The 22,007-nt window shown below is 40.6% G+C and overlaps 1 protein-coding gene across 3 annotated transcripts in view; it reads left to right on the top strand.

Moving 5' to 3' along the window:
• LOC105490309 (spindle and kinetochore associated complex subunit 3) overlaps nucleotides 1–22,007 on the top strand; it is a 27,849-nt gene extending 5,842 nt beyond the window's left edge. For 2 of the 3 annotated variants that reach the window (XM_011755817.3, XM_011755819.3), the window contains exons 2-9: nucleotides 316–377; nucleotides 493–658; nucleotides 4,594–5,005; nucleotides 11,359–11,444; nucleotides 13,223–13,308; nucleotides 15,746–15,949; nucleotides 18,019–18,137; nucleotides 18,983–22,007. In XM_011755817.3, the coding sequence (XP_011754119.1) occupies nucleotides 316–377; nucleotides 493–658; nucleotides 4,594–5,005; nucleotides 11,359–11,444; nucleotides 13,223–13,308; nucleotides 15,746–15,949; nucleotides 18,019–18,137; nucleotide 18,983 (1,136 nt within the window). In that variant the 3' untranslated portion in view covers nucleotides 18,984–22,007. The remainder of the gene's footprint in view (nucleotides 1–315; nucleotides 378–492; nucleotides 659–4,593; nucleotides 5,006–11,358; nucleotides 11,445–13,222; nucleotides 13,309–15,745; nucleotides 15,950–18,018; nucleotides 18,138–18,982) is intronic. The other variant, XM_011755820.3, reaches the window with a different exon arrangement.

The raw sequence follows: 22,007 nt of genomic DNA, 5'->3' as shown, positions 1-22,007 counted from the left end.
ACACAAACTTACATGATATGACCTACTGCACACCTAGGCTATATGGTGTAGCCTGTTGTTCCCAGACCACAAACCTGTATAGCATGCGACTGCATTGAATACTGTAGGCAACTGTAAGATTATGGTAAGTATTTGTGTATCTAAACATATAAAAGGTACAGTAAAAAATATGGTATTATGGTACCACTGTCATATGTGATCTGTCTTTGAGCAAAATGTCATTATAAGGTATATGATTGTATACTAAGTATACTTTTTCTTCCTCCTTTTCCTTACACTTATTGGACTTTTTTTCTTTCAATATTCATATTGAAGACTTTGAAGATTATCCAATGAGAATTTTATATGACCTTCATTCAGAAGTTCAGACTCTAAAGGTATCACTCCTACAATATTAATTTATGATTTTTCTGTGACGAGTAATTTTTTTGTCCTAAATAGATTTAGTCAGAAGTCAGAGAAATTAAAATGTATTTTCTTTATTCATAAAAGGATGATGTTAATATTCTTCTTGATAAAGCAAGATTGGAAAATCAAGAAGGCATTGATTTCATAAAGGCAACAAAAGTACTAATGGAAAAAAATTCAATGGATATTATGAAAATAAGAGAGTATTTCCAGAAGTATGGATATAGTCCACGTGTCAAGAAAAATTCAGGTTTGAATAACTTCATTTTATAGCATTTGTTTTAGTATTGAAGAAACAAGGCAGCCTGATTAACTAAAACAACTGTAGGCTTGGCCATGGTTTTTAATTCTAGCTCTGTCATTATCTGATGCTTATTTGATAAACATTTAGTCAACTCTCACTGTGTGGTATGCTTTTGGAGTGCTAATCAGGGGTGCAATATAAAGACAGTCCTTGCTTTCCTTTCCAGAATGCCAAATGAAAGCTAGCACAATGCTATATTTAGCACATTTAGGCTAGATGGCCTATTAGATGGAAAACTACAAGATAAATCTTCGTAACTTGGGATAGGTGGTTTCTAGTTAGCCCTGCCAATAAAAGCTGAGAGACCTCAAGGCATGTTATTTCATTTTTCTTGTTCACAGTTTTCTCTTCTGTAGAAAGAGATATTGGCTATAAAAATTTGACAAAGTCATTTTTTGGTTCTAAAATTTTAATGAAGGGCAGTCTATCATAGTGGTTTAGAATTTGGAGCCAAAATGCCTGAGTTCAAATCTGTATTCCACCGCTTAATAGCTGTATTATTATCTTTGTCAAGTTACTTAATCTTGTGCCTTAGCTTCTCATTTGTAAAGTGGGTATATTTAGTGTATCTATCTCATGATATTGTATAACGATTAAATAAGATAAAGTTTGCTTAGAGCAGTGCCTAGCATGTCAGTCACCCAAGGTTAATTATTAACTGCCATTGTTATGCCCATACCTCTGAATGACTAACTTCAGTGTCTTCATTTCTATTATTAAATTGAACAAGGTTTTTTTTTTGGTTTTTTTTTTTTTTTTTTTGAGACGGAGTCTCGCTCTGTCGCCCAAGCTGGAGTGCAGTGACTGGATCTCAGCTCACTGCAAGCTCCGCCTCCCGGGTTTACACCATTCTCCTGCCTCAGCCTCCCGAGTAGCTGGGACTACAGGTGCCCACCACCTCGCCCGGCTAGGTTTTTTTTTGTATTTTTTAGTAGAGACGGGGTTTCACCGTGTAGGTCAGGATGGTCTCGATCGCCTGACCTCGTGATTCGCCCATCTCGGCCTCCCAAAGTGCTGGAATTACAGGCTTGAGCCACCGCGCCCGGCTGAACAAGTATATATTGAGGATGTGTATGGCAGGTAAGTTAAACAGTCCATGTGAGACGGGCACAGTGGCTCATGCCTGTTATTCCAGCACTGTGGGAGACTGAGGCAGGAGGATCACTTGAGGCCAGGGCTACATAATGAGACTCTTGTCTCTACAAAAAATTGTTTTACAAAATTAGTTGGGCATGATGGTGCATACTTGGAGTCCTAGTTATTTGGGAGGCTGAGGCAGAAGGGATCCCTTAAGCCCAGGAGTTCAAGGCCGCAGTAAGCTACTATCATGCCACTATACTCCAACCTGCATGACAGAGTGAGACCCTGTCTCAATAAATAAAATACACACATACATACACACATACATACATACCTACATACATACAAACAACCCATACCACCACCACCCCCCCACATGGTATCATAGAATTTAGTTGACTTTGGTGTGAAAGAGCCATAGAGTCAAATACTGGCTCCACCAGTTATTACATGTGTGACCTTGGGTAATTTCTGTAAGTTGCTTTTTCCTCACTTATAAGATGGGGATAATAATATGTCCCTATGGAATACTGATAATGATGATTTATTACTCTCTTAAATGACAGTCCTGTGATAAATACATCAGTAGGTTTTTAGCAACTCTTGTAACATTTCTCAAAATTTACAGAAAGCATAATGCCAAAACAACTCAGTGACTCAGAATCTCTTCAAAGGAACAAAAACTATGAAATCAAAATATGAAACTTCAGAGATTTAAACTCAAGGCTTTTAAAAACAAACAAGAAAGTATATAACCGGCCAGGCACTGTGGTTCATGCCTGTAATCCCAGCACTTTGGGAGGCCAAGGCGGGCAGATCACCTGAGGTCAGGAGTTCGAGACCATCCTGGCCAACATGGTGAGACCCTGTCTCTACTAAAAATACAAAAATTAGCTGGGTGTGGTGGTGTGTGCCTGTAATCCCAGCTACTCCTTAGGCTCATGTAGGAGAATTGTTTGAACCCAGGAGGCAAAGGTTGCAGTGAGCTGAGATTGCACCACCACACTCCAGCCTGGGTGACAGAGCAAGACTCCATCTCAGAAAAACAAAAGTATATAACCTATTAATGGTTGAGAAACTGTATATCTTTGAAATGCTCCCCTATTATTTTTCTCAACTAGGTGTTTGATATAGGTGTTCCAGACTAACTTAGGATAAAAACTTATCTTTATATAGCAGTCTTTGCTGTTTAGCTTGGGCATCTGGAAGTGATGAATCTAAAATAATATCATATTCTATGTTAAATATGGAACACAGTTGATTCCATACTGTCATGAAATTTTAAATTATAGTTTCAGGCCAGGTGCAGTGGCTCACGCCTGTAATCCCAACACTTTGGGAGGCTGAGGCAGGTGGATCACTTGAGCCCAGGAGTTCAAGACCAGCCTGGGCAACATGGCGAAACCCTATCTCTACAAAAAGTACAAAAAATTATCTGGGCATGGTGGCACACGCCCGTAGTACCAGCTGCCTGGGAGGCTGAGGTAGGAGAATCACCTGAGCCCAGTGTTGTGTGTGCAACTAGCTGGGGCTAGTGTCACTGGTGGTAAAGGAATTTACCAAGACAGTGGTAGGTAAAGAAAGGCAGATTTATTAAAGTATGAAAATACATTGCAAGGTTGCAGTGGGCAGTACAGCAGAGAAGAGGCTGTCTGCAAAGAGGCAGAGGCTGAAGGGAAGTTTTATAGGGTCATGCTGGAGGCGGGCTAGGTACAGAGCAGGGTTGTTGTGACCAGGCATGGTGGCTCACATGTGTAATCCCAGCACATTGGGAGGCCGAGATGGGCGGATCACTTGAGCTCAGGAGTTCTAGACCAGTCTGGGCAACATGGTGAAACCCTGTCTCTACCAAAAATACAAAAAATTAGCTGGGCATGGTGGTGCATGCCTGTAGTCCCTGCTTTGGAAGTTGAGACTGCAGTGAGCCGAGATTGCCACTGCACTCCAGCCTGGGGGACAAAGTGAGACCCTGACTCAAAAATTAAAAAAAAAAAAAAAAAGTACCTGTAGGTTGTTTGTGATTAGCCTTTTCTCAGAACAATTGTTCATTGTTCTCCCCAACCTGGGTCCCTCCCCCATTGTTGCCTACATCCGGATCTGTGATAGTGCCACTGCACTCCAGCCTGGGCAACAGTCAAAGCTACAGAAAATATATTCTGATGCTCACTAAAGTATGAGAGAAAAAAAGAAAATATTAAGAAAAACTAGTAAATCACATTAAGGATATAAGAAAATTGGACTTTTATTTGTAAATATTAATTTTTCATCTTGTAACACTTTAACTTGCTTTCCTCCTCTAATGTGTAATCACAATGGGATATGGGTGCACAAGAGATACATGTCGGAACTTTATTAAAGGGACAATTGAAATAGCATTTCAGCTGAGTGTGGTGGCTCATGCCTGAAATGCCATCATTCTGGGGGCCAAGGCAGGAGGATCATTTGAGCCCAGGAGTTTGACACCAGCCTGGGCAACATAATAAGACCCCATCTCCACAAAAAATTTAAAACTTAGCTGAGCATGATGGCACACCTACAGTCCCAGCTACCCCAGGGGCTGAGATGGGACGATCACTTGAGCCCAGGAGGTCAAGTCTGCAGTGAGCTGTGATCACACCTCTGTACTCCAGCCTGGGTGGCAGAGCGAGACCCTGTCTCAATAAATAATAAATAAATATGTTTAGACAATCGGAACTTTTGCTGATTTGGGAAATTTCAGATAAGCTGTTTTCTGTTGTTTTTGTAAACATGAAATTTTCTGTTTTGATGTTTGACCAGAATATTCTGATTTTTCCTCCTAGTACACGAGCAAGAAGCCATTAGCTCTGACCCAGAGTTGTCTAATTGTGAAAATGTTCAGAAGCCTGATGTGAAAGATGATCTTTCTGATCCTCCTGTTGCAAGTAGTTGTATTTCTGAGAAGTCTCCACGTAGCCCACAACTTTCAGATTTTGGACTTGAGCGGTACATGGTATCCCAAGTTCCACCAAACCCTCCACAGGCAGTGAACAACTATAAGGAAGAGCTTGTAATTGTAACTCCACCTAGCAAGCCATCACTAGTAAAAGTACTAAAAACTCCAAAATGTGCACTAAAAATGGATGATTTTGAGTGTGTAACTCCTAAATTAGAACACTTTGGTATCTCTGAATATACTATGTGTTTAAATGAAGATTACACAATGGGACTTAAAAATGTGAGGAATAATAAACGGTAAGCAGCTCTGTTAAAAGGCAATTTTCTCTAGCTTTCTAAACCTTTTGTATTTATTGATTTTTTTTCCAGAAGAAATATAATGTTTCAGACAACATTTTTCCTTTAAAAAATTTTCAGATATTTATTTATTTTATTTCAGTAGGTTTTAGGGGAACAGGTGGTGTTTGGTTACATCAATAAGTTCTTTAGTGGTAAGGTTTTCAGATACTTTATATTACAGATCTTCTCGAATCACCAATACTGTCAATAAAGTGTGAGCCATCGGTTTCTTCAGGTGAGAGACTATAGAAGAAGTGATAAGGGCCTGAAAAAAAGATGGTATTTGTAGGGATAGAAAAGAGGGAATAAAATTAAAGGGGTAAAATTAGTAAGAACTTGTGATTGATTTGCTCTGGAGACTTGGGGAAAGAGGATGATCTAGGATAAACCCCGAGTTTCTGTTTTCTTGCTTGGGATGATAGAGAGAACAGGAGAAGAATACCTGGAGTACGGGGGGTAGGTGATGTGTTTACATGTTGATTTTGACATTGTTAGTGCCTCTTCATGCTTAGGCATTCTAATATCAGTTTAAAGCTCAGTGAAGAAGTCAGTGCTGAACTAGATTTGGGAGCCATTAGCATGGAAATGGTGATTAAAACCGTGAGAGTTACAATGAAAGTACCACTTATCAAAGTAGCCAAGCAGTGTCTAAAGATCAATACTTATCATTAAAAACTTACTATTAAAGAAAGAAAATAAACATTCATGTCAAAGAGTCAGAAAACCCCACAACTCTGGGGAAAAGAAGAAACACTAAAGATAACATAAAATTCTAATCCAAAAGATTTTTAAAAGAGTTGAATTGATAAACCTAAGAACTGGTCCTTATCTAAACATAAATACAAATAACAGAACTAAGGACTGTGTTGTGTGTTTTGTTTTCTTTTGTTTTGTTTTGTTTTTGAGATGGTCTTGTTCTGTCGCCCAGGCTGGAGTGCAATGGCTCAATCTCAGCTCACTGCAACCTCCACCACTGGGTTCAAGTGATTCTTGTGCCTCAGCCACCTAAGTAGCTGGAAGTGCAGGGGCACGCCACCACATTTGGCTAATTTTTGTATTTTTAGTAGAGACAGGGTTTCACCATGTTGGCTGGTCTTGAACTCCTGGCCTCAAGTGATCCACCTGCCTCGGCCTCCCAAAGTGCTGGGTTTACAGGCGTGAGCCACTGCCTGGCCTATGTTTTTATTTTTCTAAGCTATCAGAAAATATCATAGGGTATAGTATTGGGAAATTTGAAAATTTCAGATAAAGTTTTGGAAAATAATACAAAGTGATAAAAATTGACTTGAAGTAGAAAACCTGGGTAGAGCAGTAATCAGAGAAGAAAACTGAAAAAGTTATCAGATAACAGGACAGGCACAGTGGATCACTTGAGGTTAGGAGTTCAAGACCAGCCTGGCCAATAGGATGAAACCCTGTCTGTATTAAAAATACAAAAAAATAGCTGGGTTTGGTGGTGGGCACCTGTAATCCCAACTACTTGGAAGGCTGAAGCAGGAGAATTGTTTGAACCCAGGAGGTGGAGGTTGCAGTAAGCTGAGATCAAGCCACTGCACTTCAGCCTAGACAACAAGAGCAAAACTGTCTCCAAAAAAAAAAAAAGTTATCAGATAACAAGCTCCAAAAAGCTCTGAGCATGGATGGTGTTCTGGATGAATCCTTTCTAATGTTATGTCATGTCATGTCATGCTGTTGTCATTGTTTTGAGATAAGGTCTCGCTCTGTTCCCAGGCTGGAGTGCACTGGGGCAATCTCAGCTTACTGCAACCTCCACCTCCTGAGTTCGAGTGATTCTCGAGCCTCAGCCACCCGAGTAGCTGGGACTACAGGCATGAGCCACCACGCCTGGCTAATTTTTCTATTTTTAGTAGAGATGGGGTTTTGCCATGTTGCCCAGGCTGCTCTTGAACTCCTGGCCTCAAGTAATCCACCTGCCTCAGCTTCCCAGAGTGCTGGGATTATAGGTGTGAGCTATTACGCCCAGCCTAACATCATTCTTGATGCTCTGGCCAGTGTAATGAGATAGGAAATAAGAAATATTTCTGTGTTGCACTTCTAGGCCATTTTGTACCTAGGCAACTCAAGAAAATCACATGAAAAACTTACAGAAATAATAAAATTCAAGTAAGAGGCTGATAGAAGATATATATTTTATATAGTTACATAGGCAACTTTTTCTTTTCTTTTCTTTTCTTTCGACAGGTTCTTAGTCTGTCACCCAGGTTGGAGTGCAGAGGCATCGCCATAGCTCACTGCAGCTTCGACTTCCTAGATTCAAGCAGTCCTCCTGCCTCAGCTTCCCAAGTAGTAGGTGGGGCGACAGGTGTGGACCACCAGGCCTGACTAATTTTTTTTTTTTAACTTTCTGTAGAGTCTCACTATGTTGCCTAGGCTAGTCTCTTAAGTCCTGGCCTCAAGTGATCCTGAAGGTATTTTTGAAGTAAAGATGATTCAGTAAATTATACTGGAACAATTAGTTAACTGGAAAAAAAACAAGTCGTCTCTACCTCGAGTCAATATAAAATAAAGATAGATCAAAAAGATAAATATTTAGATAAATTATTTAAAAAGTAAAAGAAAATATAGATAAATTAGCTGTTTAAACAGTGAAAGGGTATACTGCAACTATCAATATGTTTAATTGCAAGAAAGTGGTAATGATTCGACATCTTAACAATAATTGCTTGTTCTATTCAGAAATATGGAAGGGAACATGAGTCAGGCATGGTGATTCATGCCTTAGTCCCACCTGCTTGGGAGGCTGAGGTGGGAGAATCACATGAGCCTGGGAGTTTGAAACCGGACTGGGCAACATAGCTAGATCCCACCTCTAAGAGAATAAAAATAAAATAAATAGACTGGAACATGAAACATATAAAGGATAAAAAATAAACCAAGAAAATAATTGCATTGAGGACTATGTTACACACATACTGACAAGAAACCACTAACACACCAAAAGCTACCTAGGCAATGGACAGGAACAGATATGACTAATAAATATTTTAAAAACAGTTTTGTCTATCAAAATAGTACAAAGCATGTTTGTTTTAACTGTTAGAAGAGTACAATGAAATGTGTGTTCATATATCATTGTCAGGAATGTTTCATGGAAAGAGTTGATTCTTTTTTTTTTTTTTTTTTTTTGAGACGGAGTCTCGCTCTGTCGCCCAGGCTGGAGTGCAGTGGCCGGATCTCAGCTCACTGCAAGCTCCGCCTCCCAGGTTTACACCATTCTCCTGCCTCAGCCTCCTGAGTAGCTGGGACTACAGGCGCCGGCCACCTCGCCCCGGTAGTTTTTTTTTTTTTTTGTATTTTTTAGTAGAGACAGGGGTTAGCCAGGATGGTCTCGATCTCCTGACCTCGTGATCCACCCATCTTGGCCTCCCAAAGTGCTGGGATTACAGGCTTGAGCCACCGCGCCCGGCCCGAAAGAGTTGATTCTTAAGTGTTTAAAACCTTTTACCTAGTCATTTTACCTCTAGGAAAACTTGACAAACATTTTGGCACAGTAGTATTTATTACAGCCTTATTTTAAATGGGGAAAATTGGAAAGAACCAAAATAGTTAACAGTAGGAAGTAAATTATGGCATGACAGCAAAGCTAGAAATCATAGTAAAGAATATGGATAGATTTGATCACATACAAAATTTAAACTACTGTATCATAAAATGTTTGACCAATGACAAAGCAGGAGAAGTTTTATAACATGATATAATATATGTGCATATATATGTTATGTAATTACATAACTTTTTTTTTTTTTTTTTTTTTTTTTTTTTTTTTTGAGACGGAGTCTCGCGCTCTCACCCAGGCTGGAGTGCAGTGGCCGGATCTCAGCTCACTGCAAGCTCCGCCTCCCGGGTTCACGCCATTCTCCTGCCTCCACCTCCCGAGTAGCTGGGACTACAGGCGTCCGCCACCTCGGCCGGCTAGTTTTTTGTATTTTTTTAGTAGAGACGGGGTTTCACCGTGTTAACCGGGATGGTCTCGATCTCCTGACCTCGTGATCCGCCCGTCTCGGCCTCCCAAAGTGCTGGGATTACAGGCTTGAGCCACCGCGCCCGGCCTACATAACATGTTTTAAAAACCCGTATGCAGTAATTGGTGAAAGACATCCCATTTTTAAAACGAGCAAAGACATGAATTAACCAAAGAAGAGGCTGGGCGCAGTGGCTCACGCCTGTAATCCCATCACTTTGGGAGGCCGAAGTGGGTGGATCACTTGAGGTCAGGAGTTTGAGACCAGACTGGCCAACATGGTGAAACCCTGGCTCTACTAAAAATACACAAATTAGATGGGCACCTGCAGTCCCAACTACTCAGTCGACTGAGGCAGGAGAATCACTTGAACCCTGGAGGCAGAGGCTGTAGTGATCCAAGATCGTGCCACTGCACTCCAGTCTGGGTGACAGAGTGAGACTCCATCTCAAGATTTAAAAAAAAAAAAAAAAAAAAAAAAAAAAAAAAACAGAAGAAATACAATTGACCAATAAGCATATAAACACTTTTAGCGTTGCAGGTAATGAAGGAAATTCAAATACAAAAATAAGATGTCATTTTTCAACTATCCAGATGCACGTTTTTATTTCCAAGTTTTAACTAGGTTTGTTAATGTTAAGAGAGAATACCAAAAAAGACAGGTTATATTCAATGTTGATAAAGACATAAGAAAATGCTTTTATAATGCTGGTGGCCATTGGTGAATCAATCTTAGGGAAAGTTGCCAGTGTATATAAAAGCCTCTATGAAATTTTACTTAAATGAACACATTCAAGGAAAATAATCAAAGTGTGCAGTTATATAGATATAAAACACTATTATTTCATTTATAGTTCAAAAGCACAAAAATTATATTTAGAGTACACAAATAAGTAGTTAAAGTACCAAGCAAATCTAGATAGAAATTTACCTCTGTTGGGCAGAGATGGGTACCAAGTTGGGAAGCTTCCACAGGGGACTACACAGGTACTAGTAGTAGTTTTTCTTTCTCTCTTTCTTTCTTTTATTTTTAGAGACAGGGTCTCACTGTCCTATTTTGATTCTTTCCAATTTTCCCCTATTATAAATAAGCTGTAATAAATACTACTGTGCCAAAATATTTGTTGGGTTTTCCTAGAGGTAAAATGACTGGGTAAAAGGTTTTAGACATTTGAAAACCACCTCTTTCCATGAAACATTCACGACACCCAGGCTAGAGTGCAGTGGCAGGATGGTGGCTCACCGCAACCGTGAACTGGGTTCAAGTGGTTCTTCCACCTCGGCCTCCTTTGTAGCTGAGGTTACAGTTATGTGCTGCAACTCCCAGCTAATTTTAATATTTTTTATTTTTTGTAGAGATGAGGTCTTGCTATGCTGCACAGCCTGGTCTCCAACTCCTAGCCTGAAGAGATCCTCCCACTTTGGCCCCACAACATGCATAAGCCACTATGCCCAGCCCTTTTATTTTTAGAGATTTTATACAACATATATTCTTTTGCCATACTGTATATACACTTTTAAAAAATGTTTACACAATGACCAGGCATGGTGGCTCACACCTGTAATCCACACCTGTAATCCCAGCACTTTGGGAGGTCAAGGTGGGTGGATCACCTGAGGTCAGGAGTTTGAGACCAGCCTGGCCAACATGGTGAAACCCTGTCTCTACCAAAAAAATACAAAAACATTAGCCAGGCACAGTGGTATGCGCCTATAGTCCCAGCTACTGGGGAGGCTTAGGTAGGAGAATCACTTGAAACTGGGAGGTGGAGGTTGCAATGAGCCGAGATTGCACCACTGCACTTCAGCCTGGGAGTACATCGAGACCCTATCTCAGAAAAAAAAGAAAATGTTTGCACAAGATGTTAAAGACAGCATGGGTCATTATGTTTAAATTCAAAACTGGAAACTTATAAGTGAAAATCAATCCTGAACTATCTTGTATTCAGTGATATTCTCTTTATAACTATTTTACAGACATCTGTGTAATTGTCTAGGACAATGATAATCAGATGACAGGATCAGTCATTTTAGTCTTAAAAAAAATGGCAAGTTTTTAATCTATATATGTATACCAGTTATAAAATTCCACTTTAGGATTTTGAAGCCCCATGAGCTACATAGTTCCTTTTTTGAACTAATAAGTTGAAGTTAATGGTCCTTAACCATTTTATACCATGGATATATATGAATTTGCTTCGTGGGACTTCTATACCATAAAGCATAACTGAATATTTGTCCAAACTTGATATTTAGTAAGGTTAAATTTTTTCCCAGAGATTGGATGTTAACTTTTTTAACCTTGTAATTTCCCTATGAATCACACCAGTGAGGAGGCCACAGATACAGAATCCAGGCCCAATGATAATGTTTTTGCCACTCCCGGCTCCACTATCCAGCAGCTGGAAAAAAGCGGTAAGTATAAGAATCAAGTTACTTCTCAGGAACATTTTTCCCAAACTATCTTTGAACAAAATTGATTTCATCATCTTAGACATTCTAACAGTTTTCTTCATCTGTTTAATTCCTAATGTTGGATTACATTAACTACCATTTCATTCAGCATGATTTTGTCCAAGAGAAAGAAAATTTTCTGGTATGTTTTTAATACTATTGATTATATTCAGTATTTGTCAGCTTGTTTTTAACATTTTGATTTGAGACATATATATTTATTTACCAATCTTTTGATGTAGAGCCATGGTACTTTTTCTTTTAACCTATTGATTAGAGTTGTACATTATCTTTCTTATATAAACCACGCACAGAATACCTCAGCTGTCATTTTAAATTTTGGTTTCTTTTGAATAGCTCAGCAACTTAAAGACAATTTTCATACATTGTTTTCATATTTCTCCCAGCAAACATGAAAACATTGGTGTTCATGAAAAAGCAAGATTAAAAAATCCTAGAGTTTTGTGATTTTTTTGTTTTGTTTTCTTTGAGACAGGGTCTTACTCTGTTGCCCAGGCTGGAGTGTAGTGGCATGATCTTGGCTCACTGCAGCCTCAGCTTCTCAGGCTCAAGCAATCCTCTCAAGTAGCTGGGACTACAGGCACACACCACAACGTCCAGCTAATTTTTGTATTTTTTGTATAGATGGGGATTTGCCATGTTGCCCAGGCTGGTCACAGTTGTAGACTACTCATTGCAACCTCTGCCTCTTGGACTCAACCAATCCTCCCACCTCAGCCCCCAAAGTAGCAGGGACTATAGGCATATACCACCATGCCCAGCTAATTTTTGTATTTTTTTGGTAGAGGGGTTTCACCATGTTACCCAGGCTGGTCTCAAACTCCTGGACTCAAGTGATCCGCCCACCTTGACCTCCCAAAGCACTTCATCCTTTTTAATTGATAAATAGTATTCTACTGTATATATGAGCCATATTCATTTGCTGATTAAGAGGTAATGTTTTTATTTTTTATTATTATAGGCAGTGCCCTAAGGAAATTTTCCGTAGTGCATATGTGTATTTCTCATCTAGGAGTAGAATTGCCAGGTCAAAGGGCATGCATATTTTTACTTATTCTAGAAAATGCTGAATAGTCAGCTAAGAGTGGCTGTTAAGATTTATCTTCTCACTAGTGGTGTTGAGTTCCTGTTTCTCCATCTTTTCCAGCACTTGATGATTTTTAGACTTAAAATATTTTGCCAGTTAGATCGTTTTTCTAACATTTACCTTTTCTCTTTGTTGTTTTTTAAGGTTGCCTCGATGATACTATGTGTCCTAGATAGCAATTGTCTGTATATGCATGGGTCTCTCTTGTTCTTATCTTTAATTTTTCCATCCCTGGTTAATGTTACACTGTTTTTAACTATTGTACCTTCGGAGTAAGTCCTGCCATCTTGGAAGGCAAGTGACCTGTTCTCCCTCTTCCTCCTCCTTTGTCAGAAGTTTGATAATTTTCTCCATAAAGGTTTTACACCATTTTTAATAGACATATTTGTAGGTATCTTGTCTTTGTTGCTACTGTGAAAAGTATCTTTTTTCAAATTATATGTGTAATAGTTTGTTGCTTTTATGTTTAGTATACATTACAACTGTTTGTTATTGTGTATTGCTCTTGCATCCTTGCTGAATTTTATTAGTGCTAATGGTAATTACATATGTGAATATGAGATTTTTTTTTCCTGTCCAGTTAAGTATACTATAGTTACAATTTTCTGTGACCATTTTATGTGTCTTTCAGATGCCGAGTATACCAATTCTCCTTTGGTACCTACATTCTGTACTCCTGGTTTGAAAATTCCATCTACAAAGAACAGCATAGCTTTGGTAACTTTCCGTAAAATTGAAAGCCACAATCTTTCTCCTAAAGACTCAGATACACTACTGCTTGCAGACTCAAAGAGGCTATTTAGAAGACATGGATGAATCCAGCTTTTAGGAGTGTATTTACAGTGCATTTCTGGAGGGTAGCTTGGCAGCATAAGTCAATTGCTCTGAAAAGTATTTTTCTTTTTTTTCTTTTGTTTTTGTTTCTGAGACCGGGTCTCGCTCTGTCACCCAAGCTGGAGTGCATTGGCGCAATCTCGGCTCACTGCAACCTCCGCCTCCCGGGTTCAAGCGATTCTAGCTTGTCTAGAGTCAAGCTGTCTTGCCCTCCCGAGTAGCTGGGACTACAGGCGCCTGCCACCACACCCGGCTGTTTTTTTTTATTTTTAGTAGAGACGGGGTTTCACCTTGTTAGCCAGGATGGTCTTGATCTACTGACCTTGTGATCCGCCCGCCTGGGCCTCCCAAAGTGCTGGGATTACAGGCGTGAGCCACCACGCCCGGCTAAAAAATATTTTTCATACCCTTAAACCATATCTCAGAATTTTTTCTAAGGCAAAGTGGAACAAAGATTTAAAACAAGTTACAGAGTAAGAAATAGCATTATTTGTAAGCACAAAACATGGGAAACGGTATAAATATCGAATGATATCGAAGAACTAAAACACAGCAAGGCATATCCATAAGATCAGGTATTATGTATACTATCATGTGTTTTTCAAAACAGATGAGAGCATATAAAAAGAATATTTTCAAGAAATATTAATCATATGGAAAATTATGTGTGTCTACGTACACACACACATGCATATGTACACACATATGTTTTAAGGAAAAAGAGTGGATAGAAACAGCAAAGTGTAGTTATCTCTGGGTGATAAAATTATGGGTGATTTTGTGCTTTTTTTCCCCTAAATTTTACCAGTGAATAATCAGATTTCATCAAATCAAAACCTTATCCCTCTTCAGTCAGTATGGTCACTTAACCAATGCTACGGAAAACCAATACTGTGTTAGGGCATCCAATAGAATTTTCTGTAATGATGGAAATGTTTTCTAATCTGCACTGTCCAGTATGGTAGCCACTAATCACGTTATTGAGCACTGAAAATGTGGCTAGTATATCGGAAGAATATTTAATTCTTTAATTTTTATTTAATTTTGATTAACTTAAAATTTAAAGAGTCCCGTGTGGCTATGGCTACTATATTGTACAGTGCAGCTGTGGATGAACATAGGGCTGTGTTAGCAATTGAGGTATCAGGTTATCTGCCTGTTAGTACCTGCCATTTACAATTAATCTACTCCTTATGTTCACATGGAAGGTACCCTACTGAGGTGACCCTCTCTCTCTGTTAAGTCTGACCTGAGAGAGATGGAGCGACTTACCCAACTGGCTGGTTTAGCATGAATAGTCTGCATACTAAACTTACCTCTGATCTGCTTTTTTCCTCTTGGGAGGGCATGTGGTAACACTTGTTCATTCATGCTGTGATTTTCCTCTGACTACACTCACTGTTGCCTAAGATGGGGTGGGTGTATCCATCTAAATCTTTGGTTCATTCTATTTAGTTATGACACTAAGCTTTTTTTTTTTTTTTTTTTTTTTTTTTTTGGTGAGATGGAGTCTCACCCTGTCACCCAGGCTGAAGTGCAGTGGCGCAATCTTGGCTCACTGCAACCTCTGCCTCCTGGGTTGAAGCAATTCTCCTACCTCAGTCTCCTGAGTAGCTGGGATTACAGGCACGCACCACCACACCTGGCTAATTTTTTATATTTTTAGTAGAGATGGGGTTTCACCGTGTTGGCGAGGCTGGTCTCAAACTCCTGACCTCATGATCCGCACACCTCAGCCTCCCAAAGTGCTGGGATTACAGGCGTGAGCCACCGCACCTTGCTGACATTAAGCTTTAACTCAGCCTTTATTGGTAATGAAGGTGATATTTTGTCGTCTGTATGCCATTTGTTCTTGATTTTGTTTAGAACTTGGTCAGAGGCCGGGCGCGGTGGCTCAAGCCTGTAATCCCAGCACTTTGGGAGGCCGAGACGGGCGGATCACGAGGTCAGGATATCGAGACCATCCTGGCTAACACGGTGAAACCCCGTCTCTACTAAAAAATACAAAAAAAAAAAACTAGCCGGGCGAGGTGGCGGGCGCCTGTAGTCCCAGCTACTCGGGAGGCTGAGGCAGGAGAATGGCGTAAACCCGGGAGGCAGAGCTTGCAGTGAGCCGAGATCCGGCCACTGCACTCCAGCCTGGGCGACAGAGCGAGACTCCGTCTCAAAAAAAAAAAAAAAAAAAAAATCTTGGTCAGAGAAGATGGGGCATATGGGGGCCTACTTAGAGACCCCAACAGAACTAACAAATGATTAACCATTTTTGATTACTACATTATGTTATATTACCATAATTTAATGGTTTATTTTTATTCAATAGGTATCTACAAATTACCCATTATCAAAAATAAATAGTTCACCCAATGATTTGGAAGTTAAAGATCATGCTTCGTTGGTTTTAAATTCAGACACATGCTTTGAGAATTTAACAGATCCCTCTTCACCTACGATTTCTTCTTATGAGAATCTGCTCAGAACACCTACGCCTCCAGAAGTAACTAAAATTCCAGAAGATATTCTCCAGGTTATTTTTCCAGGCTATTTTTTTTTCTGATATTCTTTTCAAAATGAAATACTTAAAGACCTGAAACTGCATGTAAACTGTCTTATTTATCATTGAGCTAATGTGCTAATTTTGGTGATGAGAAAATCTAAGTTCTAGGCTGTCAGGACCTTATTTTCTAGTACTTGTTCAACTGTGGTTTCCATGTCGATCATGGTTCCATTAGAAGTGTTGCTGGCAAAGTCAGAAAAGTCATTTACCCTGCAATTTCCCAGAACCAGGGTATCATGAATAACATGTCAGTGCTTTTTGAACTTGAGACTTGTTGGACCTCAGTTTAGCAAACACTGATTGATGTATATTAGAATACAGTTATGTGCTGCATAACGTTTTGGTCAATAACAGACCGCATATGCCGCAGCAATGATAATATGATACTGTATTTTTACTGTACATTTTCTATGTTTAGATACACAAGTACTTATCACTGTGTAGCAAGTGCCTGCACTATTCAGACAGTTACATGCTGTAGAGGTTTGTAGCCTAGGAGCAATAGGCTGTACCATATAGCCTGGGTGTGCAGTAGGGTATACTATCTAGGCTTGTGTAAGTACTGTGATGTTCACACACGATGAAATCACCTCATGATGCATTTCTCAGAATGTATCCCTATCGTTAAGTGATGCCTGACTGTATCCGATTCTTTAGTATTTAACAGCAGTTACCATTAGTCTACTAATGACTTATAACAACTGCCGGCCGGGCGCGGTGGCTCACGCCTGTAATCCCAGCACTTTGGGAGGCCGAGACGGGCGGATCACGAGGTCAGGAGATCGAGACCATCCTGGCTAACACGGTGAAACCCCGTCTCTACTTAAAAATACAAAAAACTAGCCGGGCGAGGTGGCGGGCACCTGTAGTCCCAGCTACTCGGGAGGCTGAGGCAGGAGAATGGCGTGAACCCGGGAGGCGGAGCTTGCAGTGAGCTGAGATCCGGCCATTGCACTCCAGCCTGGGCGGCAGAGCGAGACTCCGTCTCAAGAAAAAAACAACTGCCAATTCTAAATAACCAGTCTGATTCTTTGACAGTCCCCCTCCTTAACAGAAGTTACAGTGTTTGGCAGTTATTACTTACACGTATGGAATTCTTAATAACCATTCTAGAAATCTTCCTGACTTACGGAGACCCATGAGAAGGATAAATCACTTAGGAAAATACTCAGATGCCTTTAGAACTGACTCATGCTGGGATATCAATAAAGTACTTGTTATCCTTTTTTCTCTCTTCTGCTTTTCTGGAAGAAATAATAAATTGCATGAAGAAGGAGCATCTTCTGTCTTTATGAAAATTATATAGTTTCCACTTCCCAACAGTTGCTTCATCTCTCCTTATTTCTATGTAAAAGGAAGGAAAGCTTATATTTAATATATCATCTCTTTATGCATGAAAAAATTCTAGCTAATATTTCATGTTCTCCTGTCATAATTTTTGTAATTGGTGACCTTCCTTTGAGCATTCATTTTACATCTTTCCTTTGTGTATTTTAACATCTTTGTTAAGGCTTAATTTGCTCTCGGGGATATATTGCTACTTGTTTTCACTAACCTCAGTCAGAATACATTTTAGGCTTTAAAAATCAGTCCTTCACATCCAAGTTACATTTCTAATATCCCCATCTTTTCATTGCTGTTAGCATGTCTTTTTTTTTTTTTTAGAACGAGTCTTGCTCTGTCTCCCAGGCTGGAGTGCAGTGGCATGATCTCAGCTCACTGCAACCTCCGCCTCCAGGGTTGAAGTGATTCTCCTGCCTCAGCCTCCCGAGTACCTGGGATTACAGGTGTGTGCCACCACTCCTGGCTAATTTTTGTATTTTTAGTAGAGACAGGGTTTCACCTGTTGTCCAGGCTGGTCTCAAACTCCTGACCTCAAGTGATCCACCTGCCTTGGCCTCCCAAAGTGCTAGGACTACAGGTGTGAGCCACCACACCCAGCCCATAGCTTGTATTGAACATTTTATAACTTCTTCCAAATTTAGGTTATGTTGTTCATATGGCTCAATAAAAAGGAATTTGCTTTTTTTTTTTTTTAGCTTTTATCAAAATACAACACAAACCTAGCTACTCCAGTAGCAATTAAAGCAGTGCCACCCAGTAAAAGGTTCCTTAAACATGGACAGAACATCCGAGATGTCAGCAACAAAGAAAACTGGTGAGTATGTTACCTTTGCAAAGAAAGTTCGTGTGTTATTTGAGGAGGACATTTAAAAATTAACATTTGACCATCCTGGCCAACATGGTGAAACCTTGTCTCTACTAAAAATACAAAAATTAGCCAGGTGTGGTGGTGCACACCTGTAGTCCCAGCTACTCGGGAGGCTGAGGCAGGAGAATCGCTTGAATCTGGGAGGCAGAGATTGCAGTGAGCGGAGATGGCTGCACTCACTCCGGCCTGGCAACAGAGCGAGACTCCGTCTCAAAAAAAAAAAGAAAAAAACATTTAAATGTTAGTAAAACTTTTGTTTTTAATTGACATTTGCCAGCTTAATAGCCTGTCTCTATCTTTTGATACAGGACTTGTGATCCCTGAATCTCAGATTCCCAAATTATCCAGTTTAATGATATCAGTGGGAATCTATCCTCAAATTTTTTTTTTTTTTTTTGGGAGACGGAGTCTCGCTCTGTCGCCCAGGCTGGAGTGCAGTGGCCAGATCTCAGCTCACTGCAAGGTCCGCCTCCCGGGTTCACGCCATTCTCCTGCCTCAGCCTCCCAAGTAGCCGGGACTACAGGCGCCCGCCACCTCGCCCGGCTAGTTTTTTGTATTTTTTAGTAGAGACGGGGTTTCACCGTGTTAGCCAGGATGGTCTGGATCTCCTGACCTGGTGATCCGCCCGTCTCGGCCTCCCAAAGTGCTGGGATTACAGGCGTGAGCCACCGCGCCCGGCCTATCCTCAATTATTTTATAAGTGTAAAATATATAGCCACAGTATTGTGTCATTTGTCTTAATGGCTTTTAATTACATTAAATTGATATTTTTTATTTGTATCTGTTGCAGAATTTCTAGTGAATCTATCCATTACAAGAAACTGAACAGAATGAAATTAAAGCAGAGCTGGACCGATTTTATCATTTACATTCCCCTGCCTCTTTCCCCTTTTTAAACATTGACCCATTTTAAAGAGGAACATGAACATTAACATCATTATACGCTTTTTATGAAGTTTCGATAAAGTTTAACCTTAGTCTTGTTGACATGTAGTCCAGTCATTCACTCTTTAAGGATTATTAGTGTTTCATTGATACTAAATTACCCAGCTTAATCAACAGAATGGTTTAAGTAGTACCAGGAAGTAGGACAAGTAATTTTAAAAATATAAAGGTGTTTGCTACTCAGATGAGGCTGCCCCTGACCTGGCCAGGGAGACATTGCTGCCAGCCAGCTCTGCCTTCCCATCATCTCCTTTCAGGACCGTCCCACACCTTTTACTTCCTCAGTGCTGTCTGAAGATGCAGTTGCTGTTGTTTGCAAACAACAGGAACACCAGTTAAACTAATTAGGAAAAAAGGGAGATTTCCAGGCCTGGGTAACTATATACTGTGACCACTGGAGGTGGAGACAGGTCTCAACAGTTGGAACCAGGAACTCTGCTGTCAGGTTGTGAGTTTGTTTCTCTTTTCTCCCAGCTTTTCACTGTGTGGGGTCTTTTCTCTCACGTCAGTTCTTTCTATCACATGGCAGCTGACCTGTCACGCTCCACTCTCGAGCTTGGACACCCAGTAGACCCCGAACCTCACTCTCTAAAAGGTTCTGAGGGCTCGTCCTAGGCCAGGGGCCTTCCTGTGCGCTGTTAGCTATGGCCACGGGAGCCTCTAGAGCTGCCTGGTAGCTTCAGTCTGACCTGCTTATCAAGCCTACGATCCTTCTGATTTAATTACAACTGGAAAGTATTATCTAATTAAGTTCATGATAGTGCTTTTGGAGAACTTGTCAAATTACAGCCAATGAGAAAATAAGGACCTAACGTACTGTGGAGAACCATTAAAAATTTGAGAAGAAACAATTAAGTATTATGTCAATGTGCTTCAAAGGCTTAGTTTTGGGAATTTGATGCAGTAAAGATTACCCTGTTTTATGATGGTTCCTTGAAAGTCAAATGGGGGACCTGTCCATTGTGCTCTATTAATCTTGTCAGAAAACTGTCACCAAAACAAAACTTGATTTTGCCCTTGTTCTAGAAGTTACTGGGTAGTTGTAAGTATAATTTTTGTTAAATATAATGTAAAATAAAATTTTAAGATACTTAGTTTTGTTTTTCAAAATAAAGCTCTAGTCAGCTTTATGTATGCCATTGACTCTGAAATGTATACCAGCCTTTTACTGTGTACTGTGTGTATATGAATCCACAGAACCGGATGAGCTGCTTAGGGAGGGAATATATTCAAAGTATACCAAGGACCAAATCCTAGAGTTCTCCCAACTTTAGAGGATGGAAAAGGGCAAAGTCATCTAGCAAAGGAGACTGAGAGGAGGCCAGTGAAGTAGGAAGAAAGTATTTCAAGGAGAGTGACGATTCTGTCAGTATTGCTGAGAATTCAAGTAAAAAGAGGACTGAGAATTGACTGTTGGGTTTGGCAAAGTTGATGTTGACAACACTGATTAATTTTTATGGAGTGCTGGTACTAGAAGTCTGTAGTGAATGGAAGAGAAAACAGCTGAGGAGGTAAAACAGTGGCTTCAGACAGCTCTTTTGAGGAGTTTTGCTAAAGAAGGGAGGCAAGAGAACGGGCAGTAGCTAGAAGAGGTTATGTAGTGAAGAGGTTTTTTAAAGATGAGTGTATTAGTCTGTTCTCACACTGCTAATAAAGACACCCAAGACTGGGTAATTTATAAAGGAAAGGTTTAATGGACTCACAGTTCCACATGGCTGGGGAGGCCTCACAATCATGGCAGAAGGCGAAGTGGGAAGCGAGACACGTCTTACATGGTGGCAGGCAAGAGGGCATGTGCAGGGGAACCCCCCTTTATAAAACCATCAGATCTTGGGAGACATACTCACTATCATGAGAACAGCATAGGAAAGACCCACACCCATGATTCAGTGACCTCCCACTGCATCCTTCCCACGACTTGTGGGAATTCTGGGAACTACAATTCAGGTGACATTTGGGTGAGGACACAGTCAAACCACATCAGTGGGCGATAAAGACTGTTAAGCATTTCTGATTGTCTGCAAGGGAGCACCACTTGTTTAGTGGTGGCCCCTCAGTTTGTCCAAATCATATTTCCTTAACCCTTACCACCTCCCTCCTATGACCCTAGTTTCTGTTTCTTAGAACTGATGCTTCCAGCTTGTCAAGCTTCAGACATTGGGATCTTTCAAGTGTGTCTTCCCACTGCTCTTAAAATGAAATCCAAGATCTTAATTTTGGCTTACATGGCCCTATGTGATTTGACCGCAGCTTGCTTCTCCCTCCTGCCCCTTGTGCTCCAGCCACACCACCCTCTTCCACTCCTCCGTTCTTCCTGCCCCCGGGCCTCACACAGGCTGCTCTCATCTTGGAATACTTTTTCCCACCCATTCTGCTAACACTCCCTCATCCTTAGTTGGTGGATACTTGATGTTTTTGTCTGCCCCGCACTACTGCCCTTAAGAACTTACAGGCCAGCTCCAGGCTCAACCAAGCAGCATCACAACTTCTGACGACACCAGTCAAGTCAGGTCAATGAAAGCCCATTCTGGGACTGGGGAAGTACTGGGAAAGAGCAGCACACTTCTGGAGATGCAGAGGTACAGCTGGAGCTGTGAAGGGAGGGCCGGCCTGAGTGGAGGAGCCCTTGCCACAGAGTTGAGGTGGTGGTGGAGCTCAAGGATCAGCTGGGCCTGAAGTAAGCTAGCTCCACCCTGGACTTTTCTGTTGATGCATAAACTCCTTGCCCTTGAGCTAGCTGGAGTTTTGTGTTACTTCAGACTTTGAGCCCTGGCTAATATGCTCTCCGATTAAGTATCATTTTATCAAAGACTTTACCTATCTTCCTGGTTTAAAAGAGATCTTCCCCCTTAGTTCTTTCTCAGCACCTT

The sequence above is a fragment of the Macaca nemestrina genome, chromosome 16 (assembly GCF_043159975.1).
Source record: "Macaca nemestrina isolate mMacNem1 chromosome 16, mMacNem.hap1, whole genome shotgun sequence".
NCBI classification, from domain to species: Eukaryota; Metazoa; Chordata; class Mammalia; order Primates; family Cercopithecidae; genus Macaca; species Macaca nemestrina.
The sequence above is the reverse complement of the archived record's forward strand: the minus strand, read 5'-3'. Positions and strand labels throughout refer to the sequence as shown.